At 65.8% G+C, this 18,236-nt stretch overlaps 1 protein-coding gene across 1 annotated transcript; it reads right to left on the bottom strand.

The window, feature by feature from the left end:
* Nucleotides 1-4,132: 4,132 nt before the first annotated feature.
* CHRNA4 (cholinergic receptor nicotinic alpha 4 subunit) lies at nt 4,133-18,014 on the bottom strand. Its single transcript, XM_043553471.1, has 6 exons — nt 17,819-18,014; nt 16,274-16,425; nt 13,042-13,086; nt 12,771-12,880; nt 7,472-8,855; nt 4,133-4,547 (listed from the first exon to the last, which is right to left on the bottom strand). Exons 1-6 carry the CDS (start codon nt 17,898-17,900, stop codon nt 4,422-4,424), a joined length of 1,899 nt encoding a protein of 632 aa, XP_043409406.1. The 5' UTR covers nt 17,901-18,014; the 3' UTR covers nt 4,133-4,421.
* Between the last annotated feature and the right edge of the window lie 222 nt (nt 18,015-18,236).

Raw genomic sequence — 18,236 nt, 5'->3', positions numbered from 1 at the left:
AGGAAGGGGACGTGACATGAGGCCAAGGGGGCTGCTCACCGGGAGGACACGGCAGCCCTCGATGTGACAGGGTTGCAGAATACAGGAAGCAAACGCTGACCGAGGAGCAGGGGACAGACCCACAGCTGTCCTCGGTGGCACTAACACCCGCGCGGGAATCGGGAGAGAAAGCAGACAGAAGACCAGAGCAGACCTCTCCCCTGACCTGACCTGGCCGGCATTGCTAGAACTTTCCCCAGACCACAGCAAGCGACACCTCCCCGTCAAGCACATGTGGAAGGCTGGCCCAAAACAAGTGTCACAAATTTCAGATCAAACCGAGTAGTTCTCCGTCTACAACAGAATTACGTTAGAGACCAGCCCTGAAGCTGGTCAAAGGGAGCTGACAAAGGCCAATGATGGGCATTTTCTGGAAGAGTCGATTAACATTTGATAAGAAACCCATCTCACTACTTAGCTACCGAAACGCAGGGGACGGCACAGGGAGGCACAGCGTGTCCCCACCAAAGGCACAGATGACAACCCTTGCCGTGGACGGGGCAACCAGGCCCTGATGCAGGGAGGCAAAGTGACACAGCCTGTGGGCCAACCACCTGACCACGGTGGATCCCGCGGGGCACAGAGCGGTCCGTTCCCAGGGTTACAGCCAGTAGAAATGCACAAATGTACCAAAACCTGCCCCAAGATGCTCATAGCAGAAATACTAGCTGTCCCAGGGACGCCTGGAGGGCACCCAACTCTTGGTTTTGGCTCAGGTCACGATCTCACAGTCTGTGAGTTCAAGCCCCGCATCGGGCTCTGCGCGGACAGCATGCAGCCTGCTTGGGATTCTCTCTCCCTCCCTCTCTCTTCTCCTCCACTCTGTCTCTCAAAATAAGTAAACTTGAAAGAAAGAAAGAAATACTAACAGCCCCAAACTGGAAACAGCCCGAATGCCATCAACTGGGAGACAGATAAATAAAGACCGGTGTATCCTCCCACAGCAAGCCCCGGGGCGGCCGGGACACGCCGACGGCGGCCGGTGTGGCTCGTGGATGGAGCGTGGACTCAGGCGGAGGGAAGGAAGCTGGCACAAGTGCACACTGTGTGATCCCCTCTCCGGCAAATTCCAGAAGAGGCAGGACTAATGGATGGCTGGGGGCTGGGGGCTGGGGGCTGGGGGCTGGCTGCACGGTCAGCCAGAGAAAACAGGTCAAGCTATGCCCTTGTCGCTACACCCATGCGACAGGCAGATATCCAGACGCGGCGGCAGTTGAGGGATGGGACCCCTGCCAGCCGGGTGGACAGCATCTGGCATGATCTGCGGGAACCCGGCAGGAACCCCACCCCCAACTTACCATTGTTATTCAGATGGAAAGGGAAAACTCCAGAATAAAAAGTCCCAGAGCACAGGACCGTAGGAAAGGTCAGTGGTCACTGATGTGGGGACGCACGCTGGGACCACGGGCCCGGCCCGTAAAGGTTCAGGTACTAAGCAGTTTCCAAGGTCTCCATGGAAACTCCCAGGCCTGCCGCTGCGGGCCACGTGCCACAGGGCGTGTCCACATGCCCTGGCCAGCTTGGTCTGCTGCCCCAGGTGCCGTCGAGGGACTTAGAAACTTGGCGAGAAGGGGGAGGTGCACGGTCGCTTTGGACCTCGCACACGTGCGCGCCCACAGTTCTCTGTGCCCCGTCTCAGCTGATGCAGGTGACCACGTGATGCCACGGAGAGACCAGTGCCATTGAAAGAAGGATCTGACTCAATTTCCCAAGAGGGCACGCCATGCCCACAGGGCCACCAGGCAGGGCGAGGGGAAGGCCTGGGCCAGGGACCTGCAGGGCAGGGCGCACAGAGCCGCCCTCATTGCCTGGGACCTGGCCCTGGGTGACTTCGGTGTCACGGCTGGGAGTAGCTGCTCGGAGTGGCCGGTGGTGATGCCTGGCCCCGGGCGGGGGTGGGGGGGGCGGGGAGGGAGTGTGGCACACACATCCCGCTCCAGGCAAATGTCCACCACCCCCAAAACGGGCTGGCCCTGGGGGGCGTCTGTCCTCAGGCCCCCGAGATGCCAAACGTCACAAGATACAGAACATAAGAACGTGGTTAATACGAAGAGAGTTCAGGGCACGGTCCTGTGCGGTCACAGCGGCCTGAGCCATAATCCTCGAAAACGGGAAGGACGGTCTCCTCACAGGTGACGGGCAAGAAAACGCGCTTCCGTTTGCTCGGGTGGAGAACAGCGCCGAGCAGCTCCTTTGCGTTTACTGGCAGACCCAGGACCACGAGGGGTCTCGGCGATGCCCGTGGACCCCGTGCCGCAGGGCTCCACTCACGACCAGAAGGGGCCCGGTGGGCTTTCCGGGCGACCGTGGCGCCCTGGGTGTGGAGCGGAGTCCCGGGTCCTTGGTGTCTCGTCTAATAAAACTCCCCGAGGTGAGGGCCGAGATCGTGCACTTTGGTCACATGTGAAATCTGCCTCGATCCCAAAAGCAAAACCCTGGAGGCAAATACGACAAAATAGTGTGTGTCGTCCCCTCATCTGGCGTGAGGGGAACACGGTACTTAGGTTTTTGTGTGTGATTTTCTGACATTATTTATTGAGTCTCAAAAAAGCTCCACAAAGAAACAAAAACAGGGAAGGGAAAGGCAGCGTCTCCGTCCCAGCGGCTCCGCGGTCTCTCCCGATCCAGAAACGAGTGTCCGCGGCTGGGCCAGCGCCAGGGCCCTCCCGCCACCACTGCCGCACATCTGGAGCCGGGTCCGACGCCGTCAGGACTGAGGGGACGACATGTGACACCCGCCTCTTGCGAAGGCCGCCCGGACGGCCCCCAGCGGGCAGGTGCCGGTCAGAGCCGGGCGGATGGGGCGAGAGATTCAGAGCCTCGGGTCTCTATCCCGCTCCTGGGCGCGAGGACCTTCCAGCCCCAGTCAGGGTCCGCGTCACAGGCGCCTCACAGAGCGGGTGAGGGTGTGGCTGTGCCCCGGCACCACGGCGGACCGGGACCAGCGACCGGGCCTGGGCAGCAACCAGTCCTCGGACCGGATGCTTGGTCTGTGCTGGGTTCCAAACGTGACTCTTCTCTCCAGGCCGCCAAGTACCTCCGGACCCAGGACCTCGCGGGCCAGGCGGGGCTCCAGGCCCAGCTCCTACCTGCCACACGGCACCCCTTCAGTCAGGGGGTCTGGGGAGGTACGATTTTGACCATCAACGTGAGGAACAGACTCCTTGGCCTCCGGGTGGCCTCTGAATACACTGTCCTCCCCCCCCTTCCCCGGCACTCGGGGCCTAAGGGCTCTGGAGAAAGAGGGAGAGCCCGGGGACAGCACGTGCCCCCCCATGCCCCCCCATGCCCCCCCCGGGGCAACGTTTCCCCAGGGTCACGGGGATACTATTGACGTCGCCTTGGGGCGGGGGGGGAATGACACCGAGTGCCCCAGCTGTGGCTCCTCGGCTGTGCCGGCCGCGGGATGAAAGCCAGGGCTGGGAGGCCTGTGGGGGCCCCTCACATAGGACATTTCTCTGGGACCACACTGCAGAGGGTCCCAGAGTCAGCCCGGGCAAGGTGTCCTCGGGGACCCTCACCATGGCCACCGAGCCTGTGCTTCAGAGAGGGTCTCCCAAGGGGCTGTGTACAGAGGGGACCCACAAGAGGTCAGGGAGAGCCCAGACAGGGACCCCGGACACTGGACACTGCTCCGGGACCTTCACCACTACCCGTGTCCACTGGGAGTCTGCAAATGCTTGCCCAGGACTTCCCAGGACCCCAGGAAGACAGATGTCCAGAGTCCCTGGTGCGAAGGGTGCCTGTGCCCATGGGGCGCCTGTCGCTAGACTCCCCCGCACGCTGGCCCAGAACTCACATTATCACTAATTTACCCAGAATAAAACAAAACAAAGCATCCCTGCTTGGACCCACCCCTGGCAAATGAGATTCCAGAGTCTGCTGCCTGGCCTCTGCGGGGGCCAAGAGAGCCAGCCCGAGGACGCCGGTGGGTGGGTGGGTGGGGGCGCAGATGCCCGGGCCTCCGTGATCCCACAGGGGTGAGGGGAATTGGGGGCTGACGGTGGCGGAAGGTCGTGGCCCTCGGGACAGTCGGGACTGCTAGCTGCTTGCTGAGTGGTCGGACGCGTGTCCTGGGCAGGAAGCCAACGTGTCACCATGCTCCAGATAAACTTTAATAAGACGTAGGCGGTGACCCGCCCTCCAGACAAGAACAGGCATTTCCTAGCCGTCCTTCCCAGCCCGGCCGCCCCCCCCGCAGGTCTCAGCAGGACCGAGCCAGCACCGGCTCCCCCGGGGTGCACTGACCCTTTCCAAGGCTGTCTCACAGTAGGCAGAAAACGGGGGGACAATCTGGCAAATGCTGTGACCCCACGCAGTTGAGGAACCCCTAGGACAGCCAGGCACAGACCTGGGGCTGCGGGCGCCTGGCCCCCGTCCCACTAGATCATGCCGGCCAGCCAGGGGGGCAGGAAGAGACCCGCGGTCCCCAGCAGGCAGACGAGGACGAACACCCACAGGAAGATGCGGTCGATGACCATGGCCACGTACTTCCAGTCCTCCTTTACCTGCAAACACAGACGCGTGTGGTCACTCCCGGCCCACCGCCCTCAGGCCTCCAGCCGGCGAAAACCTTCTAGAACCTGGTACTTTTCCCAGCAGGATCTCCATTTCCCCTCCTGGACACCCAGGTAATCAGGGTGACCGCCTGCTGAGCTGAGCAGGAGGGTCTCAGAGACGCATCCTGCAGGCCGGGCCTGGGGTTTGGTGCTCTGGCCCACCTGACTTCACCTGCCTGGCCAGAAGCCCCAGGGCCAGGGAGGTGGAGAGCCTCTGGGACCCCAGCAGCCAGGCTGCTTTATGGTGACGTTTGCTCTCACCTCACCAAAGCTGGGATGGGCACCATGGAGAGCATCAGGTGTGCCCCCATTTTGCAGATGAGGAAAGTGAGGCCCAGAGAGGGGATGCCCACATGCCTTGGCTATTCAGGGTCAGGGCCGGGAGCACCCTCGGGGCCTCCCCCGCAGTGGACCATGTCCAGAAGGCGACGGCCGAGGCCCAGCTGCCCTGCATTCCCGCCCACCCTGTTCCAAGGGGCGGTGCTCACAGGCCAGCTGCCCTCCTGAGTCAGCGGGGTCTCTCAGCTCTGTCTCTAAGGTCCCTGGGCGGGAGTGGGGGGGACAAGCAAACGGCAGACCAGGGCACTGCGGGCAGGCTCGGAGCGGGGCACGGCAGCAGGAGCGGAGGGCTCCTCGGAGGCGGTGAGGATGCCCTGGCTTGAGGGGAGGTCCCGGACACGGAGGCCAGAGGGCACGTCACCTGCGGCCATTCACCTTTAGAAAGGAGGCCGTGCTGTCCACGCACAGGTGGGGACCCTGAGGCACAGAGGGCAGCCCAGGGCAGAGGCTCCGAGAGGCACAAGCGGTGGCGGGCTGGGCGGGTGGGCCGCCTGGGCAGGGGTGGGCTCAGCCCTCATTCTGGGGTGTGGAGGGCACAGAGGGCCCTTCACTGCCATTTTCTGCTCTCATTTCTCAAGTCATCAGAGACATCCTGAGGGTTTCAAAGCAAACCGAAGCCGGAGGGCAAGCAAGGCCACTTATAAATAAGAAGTCCATCCGGGACCCTCCGTTCCAGGGAGGCTGAGACACACACACACCTCCGCTTTGTCTTTGATCCCCCCGCACCCGTCCCCCATCCTGCGGATGAAAGGCCCTCGCGGACAAAGCCGCCCAGAGCGTCCAAGGCCCGTCCTCGTCAAGGCAGCCTGGCGACACTCCCAAACCAGAACCAGGTCGTGGCGGCCAGACCCGCGATGCGGATAAAGGACGGGCCAGGCCCCCTCCAGACAGGCACCGCCAGCTGCTGGGCTCCCTGAGGATTCTGGTTCCACTTCTAACGGCATCAGTCCCTCCTCAGCACTGCTCGGACCCCCCCAGCTGTGCTCCCACCCCCAGCTCGGACCCCAGCTCAGACCCCCAGCAGTGCTCAGACCTCCAGCTGTGCTCCCACCCTGTGCTCAGACCCCCAGCAGTGCTCCCACCCCCAGCTCGGACCCCAGCTTGGACCCTCAGCAGTGCTCCCACCCCCAGTTGTGCTCCCACCCCCAGCAGTGCTCCAACGCCCCACCAGGGCTCAGATCCCCCAGCAGTACTCAGACTCCCAGCAGTGCTCGGACCCCCACATCGAGTTAGGGAACCATCTGTTCTTTAAGAGCTGGCAGCAAAATGGGGTCCAGGGCAGAACCTTCTGGAAACCTCCAGAACAGCTTCACAGCCTCTTGAGGTTCAGCAGGGAACGTGGGAAACTGGGGATGTGCTGTGCAGGCAGCACCCCTGATCCTCTCCAGGGCTCACTCAGCCATGGGGCACATGGTCCTGGGGCCACACGTGTCCCATAAACAATCAGGGGCCATTACCCAAGGTGCAGGCAGGGACAGCAGCGTCCCCATCACGGCAGCAGCAGCACCGACAGGCAGGACACAGTTGACAAGGGCAAGGTCAATGCAGCAGGGCAGAGGTCAGGCCCCAGGCTGACCAGCAAATAGCGGCCCAGCAGACTGACCAGGGCCGGAGACCCCTCTCACTTCCTCTGCCTGTGCTCTGACCTTGCAGATGTCCCCACCTCACTCCTGGCTACATGAGGTCCTGAGATTTCAGCCAAGTCTGAGCTGGGACGGGTGGACAAGCATCACTACAAGGAAAAAGGAACGTTCCCTAGCGGTGGGGGTCAGGCAGAGATGGCCCGTCCCTGGGCCCAGTGCCCACCAGCTGGGCGTCCGGGCATATCCAGTAACCTCTCCTTCGTGAGCCGAGCACAACAGGTGCGTGGCAGTCCTATCTCAGCCCTAGGGGCTAACACTCAGCAGAGGGACTGGGGACACTGTCAGGGCACCCTCCGATCCCTGCCGGTGACTGCGCTCCTCCACAGCTGGGGTCCCGGGGTCCCCAGGTCCTTGTAGCCAGGCCAGCGATAGAGCCCCTTCGCCCACGACTCCCAGCTTGACATGTGGGGTGCTGGCCGAAGAGGCAGGGCTGTGCCCCAGACCCCGGTCCTTCCCTCTCCCTACTCCTCCTCCTCCGCCCCGGGGCCCTGCCACCCCCAGCCCCTCCCCGGAAGCCCACGCCCCGCTTGGACAGGGCTTTCCTGGAGGCCAGCAATAGCGCCCAGACGTCCTGGGCCTGCCTTCTGTCTGCAGGATCCCTGTGTCCTGAACAGCAAGGACGCCCCTGCGGTCCACTCTCCGCTAGACGCTCTGGGCCACCTGCCCCAGTGCCACCCCTGGGGCCTCCCGCCAGCGTCAGATGTTCAGGGAATAGAGAGCAGGACAGGGTCGGGGCCCGAGGTGCGTGCGTCCCAGAGCTCAGTAGCCTGGGTCTGGGCCCCGGCCTTTGGACTTTTCCCTGGCCGCTCCCTCCTCCGGAGACGAAAGAGAGGCAGAGAGCGTCTGTCCAGCCAGGGACACCTCCAGACACAGCCATGGGCAGAAACTTACCGAGAAGTCCGTGTCTTCCGCCTTCAGATGGTCTGCGATGTACTGGACGCCCTCGACGGCCCGCGTCAGCGCCGGGGACAGGGGCAGGTGCCGGGGCGCGGCTTTGGTGCCGGTGCCGCGGGCTTTGAGCGCGGCGTTTGGGGACGGCTCCTTCTGGCACCTGCACTTGCACGGAGAGGGCTGGTCTGGAGGCGGGAGCTCGGCCGAGCTGGCCTTCAGAAAGGCGGGGGAGCCGGCCACAGGGCCCCCGGCCTGGGAGGCGGCATCGTCTTGGGGAACGCGGCACTGGATGCTCCGAGACCGGCACCGGACGCCGTCCTCCGCGGCTTCGGCGGGGCTGGACACGTGCTGGGCACTCAGGGACCGGGCTTTGGCGAGCCCCCGGGCCCGGGTGCCGGAGGGCGGGTGGCAGGGGTCAGGCGAGGGGCAGGGGCTCCCGTTCTCAGCCTCCGAGGGCTGCGGGGCAGGGACCTGGTCCGAGGGCAGCTTGCAGGCCGCCTGGGCCTTGGCCGGCTCGTCCGGGGGGCCGCGGGAGGACGGGGAGGGCGAGGCGGGCGAGGGGCCCTGGCTCTGAGCTGCGCTCGTGAGGGTGGGCTCCCCCTCGGGCTCGGGCCAGAAGCCCGGGGTGCCGGCCATCTTGTGCATGGACTCGATGAGCCGCCTGCAGTTGTCCTTGACCACCGACGGCCGTTTCATGAAGAGCAGGCGGGGCACGACGTCCAGGAAGACCCGGCGGACCCAGGCGGGCATGGTGTGCGTGCGCGGGGAGCGGTGGTGCACGTTGAGCACGAAGACGGTGATGACGATGGACAGCGTGACGAAGATCATGGTGAAGAGCAGGTACTCGCCGATGAGCGGGATGACCAGGGAGGTGGAGGGGATGATCTCGGTGATGAGCAGCAGGAAGACGGTGAGCGAGAGCAGCACGGAGATGCACAGCGTGATCTTCTCTCCGCACTCGGACGGCAGGTAGAAGACCAGCACCGTGAGGCAGGAGATGAGCAGGCAGGGGATGATGAGGTTGACGGTGTAGAAAAGGGGCAGGCGCCGGATGACGAAGGCGTAGGTGATGTCCGGGTAGACCTCGGCACAGCACTCGTACTTCCTGGTGTTGTAGGTGCCCGCGGCGTCCACGATGACCCACTCCCCGCTCTCCCACAGGTCCAGCTGGTCCACGCGGCCGTGCATGTTCACCAGGTCGATCTTGGCCTTGTCGTAGGTCCAGGACCCGAACTTCATGGTGCAGTTCTGCTGGTCGAAGGGGAAGAAGGTGACGTCGATGCTGCAGGAGCTCTTGTAGATGGCCGGGGGCGTCCACCGGACCCGCCCGTCGTGGAAGAGGTGGGCCTTGGTCAGGTGGGTGACCGCAAAGTCCCCGTCCGCGCTGCGCAGGAAGAGAGGGGCGTGAGACCCACCCACCCCACCCACCCCCCCCCCCCCCGGCACCGCTCCCGGCTCACGGGCGCGCCCCCCGAGGGCGGGGCGGGGCTGGGGGCCCCCCCGGGCGCGTCGTGGTCAGCCACCTGCCTCAGCTTATCACCCCTACCCTGGGGGGACACGCGGCTTGGCGGCGATCCCGTGGGGGGGAGAGGCAGGGAGGGGGCCCTGCGCCGGGGCAGGGGCGGGGGGCCTGGCCGCCGGTCCGTTTCTGTCCTGGAGCCAGGAACTAGTCTGGGCCAGGGCCCGCGGGCAGCCTAAAGGGGGGTCAGGTCCCTGCAAGGGCCCGAGGTCGGGGAGCTCCCGTCCCCGGTGTGAGGGAGAGGGGGCCCCTCCCCACGGCCCAGGGCGGAGGGCAAAGGGCACGGCTCCTCAGAGGGTCCTGGCCCCCACCCACACCCCGTGCACATGACGGCACGGACGTGAAAATGGCTGCGGGCACCAGGCCACAGAACTCCGCAGGGTCTCGGGGGACTGGGCCTGGCCCCCTGCAGGTCACCTAGGGGGTTGGGCCAAGCGGGGCGGGGGCCTGTCTGGTCACCGTCTCCTGCCCCAGACCAGGCGCGCCCGCACCACTGGGCACTTTGCTACTCTCTCTCTGTTACCCCCACAACTCACAGGTGAGGTTACTCCCCTCCTGCACAGGCGAGGACCCCAGGCCACATGAGCAGGAGACGGCAGGGCCAGGCCCTGGCCATCCGCCCTCTTGCCTCGCCCTTGGCCGGGGGCGGGTGTTGGCTCCTGTCCACAGGCCGAGTGGGCACAGAACAGGGCCGGGGGGATACTGTCTGTGACCCCAGGCTTCCCAGACAGCAGCGTCTGCCTCACTGTCTCCACGAGTGTGCCTGGCGAGTGTGGAGTGGGGCCCAGGAACCTCATCGGCTCCTGGAGTCAGCCCTGCTCTCCTCTGTGGCTGGAAGCCCCTGGTTGCCAGCGGGGTCCCCGGCCAGTGTCACCACTCTCCTGGCCTCAGTCTCCCCGAGGCGTAGTGGCCACGAGCAGGTGGAGACAGCGGCAGCCCCAGGCTTGGCTCTGAAGGGCTGGCAGGGAACCTCCCCACGGCTCCACGGAGCCCCAAGGACAGTGGCTCGAAGACCGTGGAGGTGGGGGTTCACCACAACCTGCTGGCACAGCAGCTCAGCCAGAGAAGCTGCCGGCAGACCCCAGACCCTCGACACCAGCTGCTCAGCCCTGGGTGTGGGTCAGGCGCCCACCAAGGGCTCAGAGCCCAGCCTTCCGTGCCGGCCCACACCCCTGCTTCCCACACCCACCGCGGGTGCACTCAGCCCGGGCCTAGAAGCCCGCAGCCCCAGTGAACACCTCCCCGTCCCCCGCATCCAGCTCAGAGACCCCCCCCCATGCTCTCAGTGGGCACCAACCCGATCCCATGACCTCCGTGACCCTTCCTAGCTGACGTCTAGGTCGGTGGCAGGTGGAGACCCGCAAATGCATCCCCACGAAGAGGGGCAGGGCTTTCCACTGGGGGCCGCTGGACGCTGGCCTGGGGCTGAGGCTCTCTCCCCGGCAGGATGACGCAAAACTGTCCTCCCTCGGCAACATCCCTCCAAACCCAAAGCCTTGCCCCTCTGAGGCACAAAGCAAATGAACCAACGCCACTCAGCAAACATTCTGCACGGAGATCAGAGGCTCCAGTCGGTGGCGTGAGCCCGGCAGCCCTGATCCCCCAGGCAGGGCAGGGAATGTTCCAGAAGTTCACGGAAAGCAACCCCAGGAACTGGGAATCTGCACCCAGGCCTCTGGGTTTTGATGCCCACAGACAGGATCGGAGTTTTCTCCTGGGACACAGCCCGCTGACCCCTGCGGCCACGCCCCCACGTGCCCCCAGCCGCAAGGCCCCCGTCTCCTGGCCCGGCCCAGCCCCGGCTCAGATCCCCGAGACGCCTCCCAGGAGGCTGTGCTCGTCTGGACCTGTGGCCTGGGCCTGCGGGTGGACATGCTCCCTGATGTGCAGCAGCCTGGCCGCACCTTCAGGAGGCAGAGGATCTCAGAAGGCGGCCCAGAGGGTCCAGCGTCTTCCCGGCCCGGCCCCGAGGCCCCGGCGGTGCAGGGGCGAGGCCCGGCGCCAGGGGTGTCTGGTTCCACGGCAGGCGTCCAGCAGGGCTGTGCCTCCGGGGAGCCGAGGGGCGTGGGTGTCGGGACTGGACGGGCAGAGCCCGAGCAAGTTCTACGGCAGAGCAGGGGCGCCGTCCCAGCCTGTCCGGGCCCCCCCCCTTCGCTCCAGGCCCCGCGAACCCCCATCCGTGTGGTGTTGCGTGTAAGAGGCCTTGCGAGACACTCTGCCCCCAAGGGCTCACGTGGAGAAGCCCCCGAGTGGACAGACAGCACGGGCTCCAACCAAGGGGATTCCCCAAAGCTACCAGAAAGCTGCTCCCCCTCTTTCCCCTCACCCAGTGGCCCAGGGCGACCACCCGGCCACACTCAAGTGGACAGCAGCCTGGTCAGCGGCCTCCCGTTGCCCCTGGAAACGAGCCCTCCCGGTGGCCGTGGGTTGGCCACCATCGGCCACCGGCTCCGGGACCCTTCCTCGCCCACCACCGCAGCCCTGCGCAGACAAAGCCCCTGTGCCGGCCACAGCCTCACAGAGAAGCTGGGGGTCCACCCGCCACCTCCCCCAGGGACCCGGAAGGAGGAGAGACAAGGAGGGACTTTGAGTGTAGCCCCATCCTGGGCTGCAGTCCCGGGGGGGTCTGTACAGAGCCCAGAGCTGCTTCTCAGCCAGCACGTCCTGCCCAGGGAGGGTCTGGTGTGACCACAGCAGGAAGGCTCCCCTGGGGGCCCAGGGCGCTGACACTGATGCGCATCCTCTGAATCCGCCACTCAGACGGTGTGGTGCTAGGTCCTGGGGTGAGGGGTGTGGGGAGCAGACCGGGGACCCCGGGAGGGCTGGGGTGGCGGCAGGGGCTGGTCGTAGAGAGCAGAGGACCGTGCCCTGCGGAGAGAGCCTTCCCCTCGCGGAGCTGACCCCCTCTAATGCACCTCGGAGAACCCTCCAGCTCTCCCGCTGTTATTACTGGAATCAATTAAGTTGGAAAAGGAGCCCAATCGTTCTTAATCAAATAGCAACGTTTTATAGGTCAGGCCCATTGCCCGGGGGCCCGGGAGGGGCTTTGTACCACAGCCCGCTGGGGTCTGGCAGTGGGGAGGGCAGGGGTCCGGGGGGAGCTAAGTGCTGCCACTTGCTTTGTTCGCAATTGTAACTGCTGTGGGAGCTGCTGCCCCGGCCTGAGCCTGAACAAACAGCCCAGCTGTGACCCGGCAGTGACACGGGGACAGAGGAGGACGTCGTCGGGCTGCCCCGGGCTCAGGATCCCCCTGCAAGGGTCCCGGGAAAGGAGGAGTTGGAGCCCACCCCCTGCCACGGCCGTGCCTGCAAAGCACCGGCTTCCTGGCACAGAACAGCCACATCCAAGAACAGATTCGGGGAGGCGTCCGGGGGGCACTCGCTCAGCAGCGTGAAGGTGCCGGTGCTGGGAAGGCTGACCGCACAGGGGGACTGGGGACACCGAGCTGGGCCGGGCGGTTGTGTGCGTGGCAAGGGACCACCCGCCCGGCTGGGGACAGTGAGTGCGGCCCGTAGGGGGGCAGCTCTGGGGCCTGCAGTCGCCCTGGGGCAGGACTGGGGTGGGGGGGGGCGGGGGGCTGGTCCAGGCAGGGACAGAGCCCCCAGGGCCCTTGTCTCCTGCTTTGCTCACCCCCCTTCCCTTCCAGAGGCCTCAGCCCTGGCTCCCGACAGTGGGACCCACACAGGCCACCACCTCTTGCTCGCGCCTGGATGGCCTGGATCACTGGCACCCGGACACAGGTACCTGCACCCCTGCCCGCCGACCTCCCAGGGGCTCACTTGTTGTAAAGGACGATGTCCGGCCGCCAGATGAGCTCGGAGGGAATGCGAATGGAGGTGACGTTCTCGTAGTCGGCAGGGTCCCAGCGCAGCTTGTAGTCATGCCATTCCTGGGGGCAGGGGGAGGTGGGGGGGAAGCCACAGCCGTGAGGGGGAGGGCCGTGGGGGAGAGGTGCGGGGGAGGGGGAGAGGGAAAGAGGAGGGGAGGAGGGACAGGCAGGGAGGGGTGTGGGGGGGGGAACCAGGGGCGGCGGGGGCCGCACTCGCTCACCTGCTTCACCCACACGTTAGTCGTCATCATCTGGTTCTTCTCATCCTGGGACACAGAGAAGGGCCATTGTTGTAACTCCCTTGGGTGACTGGAGCCTCCCTGTCTCTCTCTCCATCTCCCTCCCCCCTTCCTCCTTCTCTCTCTACTCGCCCTCTCCCCCTCACCCCCCACTCTCTGGGCCCTGAGTATTTTCCTCACCCACAAAGACAGGCCTGTGCTGAACATGGGAAGCAGGCGACCTCAGAAGGAGTGAGTGCCCCGTCCCTGGAGGCAACCAAGCCCAGGATGGTCAGCCCAAGGGGATTTAGAATGTGGGGACAAGGACCCTGAACCCTCCCAGAAGGAGAGTGGGGACAAGGCTTGCCTGACTTCTCAGGCGGCCAGGGCCTGGCGCTCCCCCAGCCACGCAGACGTGTGAGATGGTGAGTGTGATGGCTCCCAGGCTGCTGCTGGAGGACAGCCGCCCTCCGGGGACCCTGCCAATGTGCTCCACCCTCCCAGCTGCTCAAGACCGCCCTTGGGCAGGTGTGTCCTCGGTGACCAGGCGCCTGCGCCTCCGGCCGACCGTCATTAAAGCAAGCTGGGTTCGCACAGGTCCCGCGCTCACCAGGCTGGCCCCTCGACAAACTTGCCCTGTGGGACCAGAGCCTCAGCACCTTGAGGACAGGTAAGGGGCTGGAACAGGGGAGGTGGGAGCGGGAGGCCCGGCCGGTTCCCTCTCGAGGTCACAGTGTGGTCACCTGTCCAGGTGAGGAGGCTGGACCACACACCCTGAGAAGTCCCGTGGCCCCGCCCTGCACTGCCCTCCCCCCCCCCCCTTATTCCCTACCGGCGAATGGGGAGGGGCCATCTGCCACGTTTCTGCTGGGGAGCACCGTCCTCTGGGCCATCAGACCCCAACACGTGATGGAGCCTTTTGGAGCACAGCAGGGACGGGGGTCCGTGCAGAACACGGGGGTCTGGGACGGGAAGTCCCGGGGCCTCACACTGAGCCCTGTGGCACTGATGCCGTCTCTGTGGGCCACAGCACACCCCAGCCCCCATGGGTCACACCTAGGAGGGGGCTGGCTCCAGGTGGGCCCTTTGCCCAAGGTTCGGGGAGGACCCCCTCAGAGTGCCCGTTGCCCACAGGGTCCCGAGGGCAGGGGGCCAGGCAGAGAGGCACAGGGTGCCGGGAGCAGTGTCTGAGCAAGGCTCTCTGCACCCAGCGATGGCCTGACATCCCCCCCCCCCCACAACCCCCTGTGCCAGGAACACACAGGCCAGTGGGAAAGACCGCTGAAACCAAAGAAATCCGAAGGATCACCAAACCAGAACGGTGTCCGGTGCCCGGACGAGGGTCAGGGTGGGGTCTTGTCCCCAAAGGCTCAGGCCTGGGCCCCTGCCCACCTGCCTCCCTGGGGGACAAGCTCCCAGCCGGCTAGTTCAGGGAGAGGGGACCGTGTCCCTTGCCGCCCCCAGGCACTGCCCTTGATCCTGCTCCTCCCCAGACCCACCCGGGGCAGGCCACCCAGCCGCCTGAGCAGGGCTGTCCCCCCCCATCCAAGTGTGACCCGAGTGGGCCCTGGAGCCGGTGTTGGACACAATGTCCAATGACCTCGGCAGCACGGTCCTGCCCGGTGTTGCCTGGCCCATCACGCCCCTGCCTGGCCCCAGTCCTGCCCTGCCCTCCAGCGGACAGCCTGCCCCTGCTGTACCCCGTCCAACCCACCCCCGACCTCCCCAGGCTCAGGACGAGCTTCAAGGCGACAGGGCCTGGCCTCCTTCCTCACCAGGGACTCCTCGGCTCTCCTGCAGGTGTGAGCTCACACACATGAGCACGCCCTGCCCAGACACAGCCCTGCAGCCAATGCATGAGCCCTGCAGGGGCTGGGCAGAGAGGGGCCCAGACGTGTGCCACCGGGCCGCTCATCAGCACGCGCGTGTGCAGGCGTGCCCCGGGCCAGCTCTGGTGCACACAGAGGAGCCTGGGGGCTCCTCTCATCCTGTCAGGCACGTCCCTCACCAGGACTGGAGCCGATGTGCCCCAGGCCTCAGGCTCTTCCGGGCACTGGGAGCCGAGGCTCTGTGGTGCCCCGAGGAACCCAGGTACACGGTCCGGCTCGGAACTTTAAGTGGCGGCAGCCAAGGGCCGCCTCTGCCCATGTTTGGGGACCTCCGCGGGCTCACCAGCCCAGTGCCTCAGCCAGGAGCACTTTGCAGGCATAGTTTGAGGTCTGGCTCCAGGAGGCCGGAAGCCTCGAGTCTGGACACCGCTGAGGACAGGGAGACTGACCGGGTCTCCCTACCCACAGGGCCCGCACACAGCCCTTTCTGTCCCCCCTTCCCAAAGCCTCTCAGACGCTGCCCAGGAAGCCGGACAGGCTGCCTTTCTATGTCACGGGAGAAAAGACCGGTGGCCACTGGATACACACGGCGCCAGTCTGGGATCAGGGCCTCCAGACCCCGTAGGCCTGGGGCCCCCTCGTGGTGAGCGAGCCAAGCTCCCCGAGGCCCCCTCCTGGCCGGGCTGGAGCCTCCCCTCCAAGGCACTTGGGCCCCCACCCCAATGAACCCACTACCCAGCCAGATCTCCCCCACAGGACGGGCCCCGACCCCAGATGGATGCCCCTGCCCTTCCAGAGCTGTGACCATTTGGAGACGGTACCCCCAGCTCCCCCTCCGCCCCAGCAGCCTTCTCGGTCCCTAACCAGGAAGATAAATGCACCCAAACCTGTCCGAGCCTTGCTGGGACACCGTGTTCCAGACCAGTGGGTAGCGGGGCTCTCCTAGACCAGGGGGCACAAGGGTCGCGTCTCAAGCCTCCGGCCCCTCAACTCACAAAACCTCCTACAGCCTGACCACTCGCAGCCGGGGCAAGTGCCCCCACCCCCCAGAGGCGCGTTCTGCTCTTGGCTTCTGAAGGACATGGCCCCGGCCTGCTGCTGACACTCTGGCATTGTGGGTTCCCACGTGGGGGGCGGCGGGGAGCAAAGCTCCGGGTGGGGGTGCACAAAGCCCGTCTTTCCCCTGGGCTCCCCCACAAGGGCGTGTGCACAGGACTCTGGCGGGGCTGGACACACGCGGCCTGCACGGAGAGCAGACGGCAGCCCCCCGCCCCTCCAGGCGCCCCGGCCAGGCCGGCCTCCTCTAGGGCGCAGGGGCGCCCCTCAGGCAGAACCTCCACTGCGGTGTGTGACGGGTGTGTGATGGCCGAGGCCCAGCGCTCCCGCATCCCCCCCTCGGCACCTACCACGTCAATGAGCTGTGCGATGGACAGCCCGAAGTGGACGAGAACCACGTCCGAGATGTTGGCCACGGGCCGGGACCACTTGTTGTAGCCAGCAAAGAGCTTCTTCAGCAGCCGTTCCTCTGCGTGGGCCCGGGTCTCCACGTGGCTGCTTGCTGTGGGGACAGGAAGGTGTGCAGCTCAGGGGCGGAAGATGGTGGGCCCACCGGCTGCCCGCTCCGGCCTCCCACCTGGCCCCGGCTTCCTTCCAGGCGCATCCACCTCAGGACATTTGCACATCCTGCCCTACTCCGGCCTCGGTTTCCCTCCTACCCTCTGGGTAAAGGTGTAAGTTCCTCAGGGAAGCCTTTCCAGACCCCTCAAGCACCCTGCACTGTACCCCCAAAACAGACAACTGATCTGGTAAGAGCTGACTGGGGTAAGTCTCCCTGCCAGACGTGACTTCCGGAAGGAGGGGCTGCATCTCCAGCTACTAGCAGACTTCTGAAAACACAAGGTGGGGATAAACCACAGGATTCCAGGACACTGGGGGACCCGTCCAAAGAGGGGGAGGGGGGACGGACAGCCGGCTTCTTGTAGCTGCCAGCAACCCTGAGTTACCACCCAGACCCGGACGACCACTCCAGCACCCTGTGTTCTTGGACAGACACGCAGACTGCCTTCCATGAGTCAAGGGTGACCCCCCCCCCCCAACACACACTCTGCTTCCTGGGAGGGGCCACTCTGACCCAGCCCAGCCTTGCTGACCAGTCTGTGATCTGAGGACCTCTCTGTCTCTCCTGGGCACCTGCACTGGGGCCACTGCATCATAAGGGGATTTGGGGAGGGGAACAGGGTACCAGCTCACCTGTAAGTCACACACAGGATGTGAAAAGGGGGTCCACCAACATTCCTAGGTCGGTCTTTGACCAGCGGGACCCTTCACTCTCAGTCCAGAGCTCCCCAGCCCAACCTTATTCTTCCTGGTCCCTTGGACCAGGAGGGTATAGCCCACCCCTCACGGGGGAGGCCAGGAGCTTCAATTCCCCCCACCAACCTATGAATAACAAGGTGGCTGCCCAGGGGGTGGGGGGAGGGGAAGGCGGAGGGGGCTGGGACTTAGGCTGTCCCACTGAGCCTGGGGGAGCAGAAAAGGTGCGGGTGGGGTGCGGTCAAGGGCGGGAGCCACCGCTCTGATCCCCCAAATCAGGAGCAGGCATGGGGGTGTCTGCATTAAAATGTGGCCAAACGGATAAAGAGGGGGAGAGATGGGCCCCGCCTCTCTTTACCCAAGTTGGAGCTTCTGGGTCCAGCTCCCCAAACAGCAGCCCCCACCCCCACCCAAACCTGTCTCCCGCATTCGCGGGCGAGTTAACTCCTTCCTTGCCCCGCTCGGTCCGCACCGCAGGACAGCCTTTGCGTCTAGGGTGGGGGAGCCTCGGCGCTGCCCCGTTGCGCGCACCCGCGGCTCGGGACCGCAGCCAGGAGCCTCCCCTTCTCTGGCTCTGGAGAGCCGAGGCCGCCCTGAACTGGACGAAAGGGGGGCCTGTCTAGCGCCCCGAAACTTACCGGGCAGGAAGCCGGCCCCCAGCAGCAGCAGCAGCGGCGGCAGCAGCGGCGGCGGCGGCGCCCCCGGGCCCCCGAGCTCCATGGCGCACCGAGCGGGCTCTAGACGCGGGCGGCTCCCGTCTCCGCCGCGCCCCCGCTCCGAGGCCCGCGCGCGCCCAACTTCATGCCCCCGCGCCGCGCGGGCCGCTCGGTCCGCTGGGCCTGGTTCCGCCGCTCCTCCCGCGGGGCGCGGCGGCGGCGGCGACCCGGCCGGGAGCGCGGGGCTGTGGGCTCGGCGGCGCGGCCGCGCCCGGACCTGCCCGCCTCCAGCCGGCGAGGAGGAGACGGAGGAGGGAGAGGAGGAGGAGGGGGGGAGGGGGGAAGCGGGCGAGGACGTGAGGGGAGGAGGGCGGGTGGGGGGAGCGGACCACCGGCCGGG

This window comes from Prionailurus bengalensis, chromosome A3 (genome assembly GCF_016509475.1).
Source record: "Prionailurus bengalensis isolate Pbe53 chromosome A3, Fcat_Pben_1.1_paternal_pri, whole genome shotgun sequence".
Lineage (NCBI taxonomy): Eukaryota > Metazoa > Chordata > Mammalia > Carnivora > Felidae > Prionailurus > Prionailurus bengalensis.
The sequence above is the reverse complement of the archived record's forward strand: the minus strand, read 5'-3'. Positions and strand labels throughout refer to the sequence as shown.

Bases quoted from the DNA above. Each gene is read 5' to 3' on its own strand.
- CHRNA4 (XM_043553471.1), bottom strand. From the start codon at position 17,900: ATGGAGCTCGGGGGCCCGGGGGCGCCGCCGCCGCCGCTGCTGCCGCCG. The intron at 16,426-17,818 runs GTAAGTTTCGGG...CTGTCCCCACAG, and splicing joins GGGGGCCGGCTTCCTGCCCG to CAAGCAGCCACGTGGAGACC. The intron at 12,881-13,041 runs GTGAGCGAGTGC...CCCTGCCCCCAG, and splicing joins CTAACGTGTGGGTGAAGCAG to GAATGGCATGACTACAAGCT.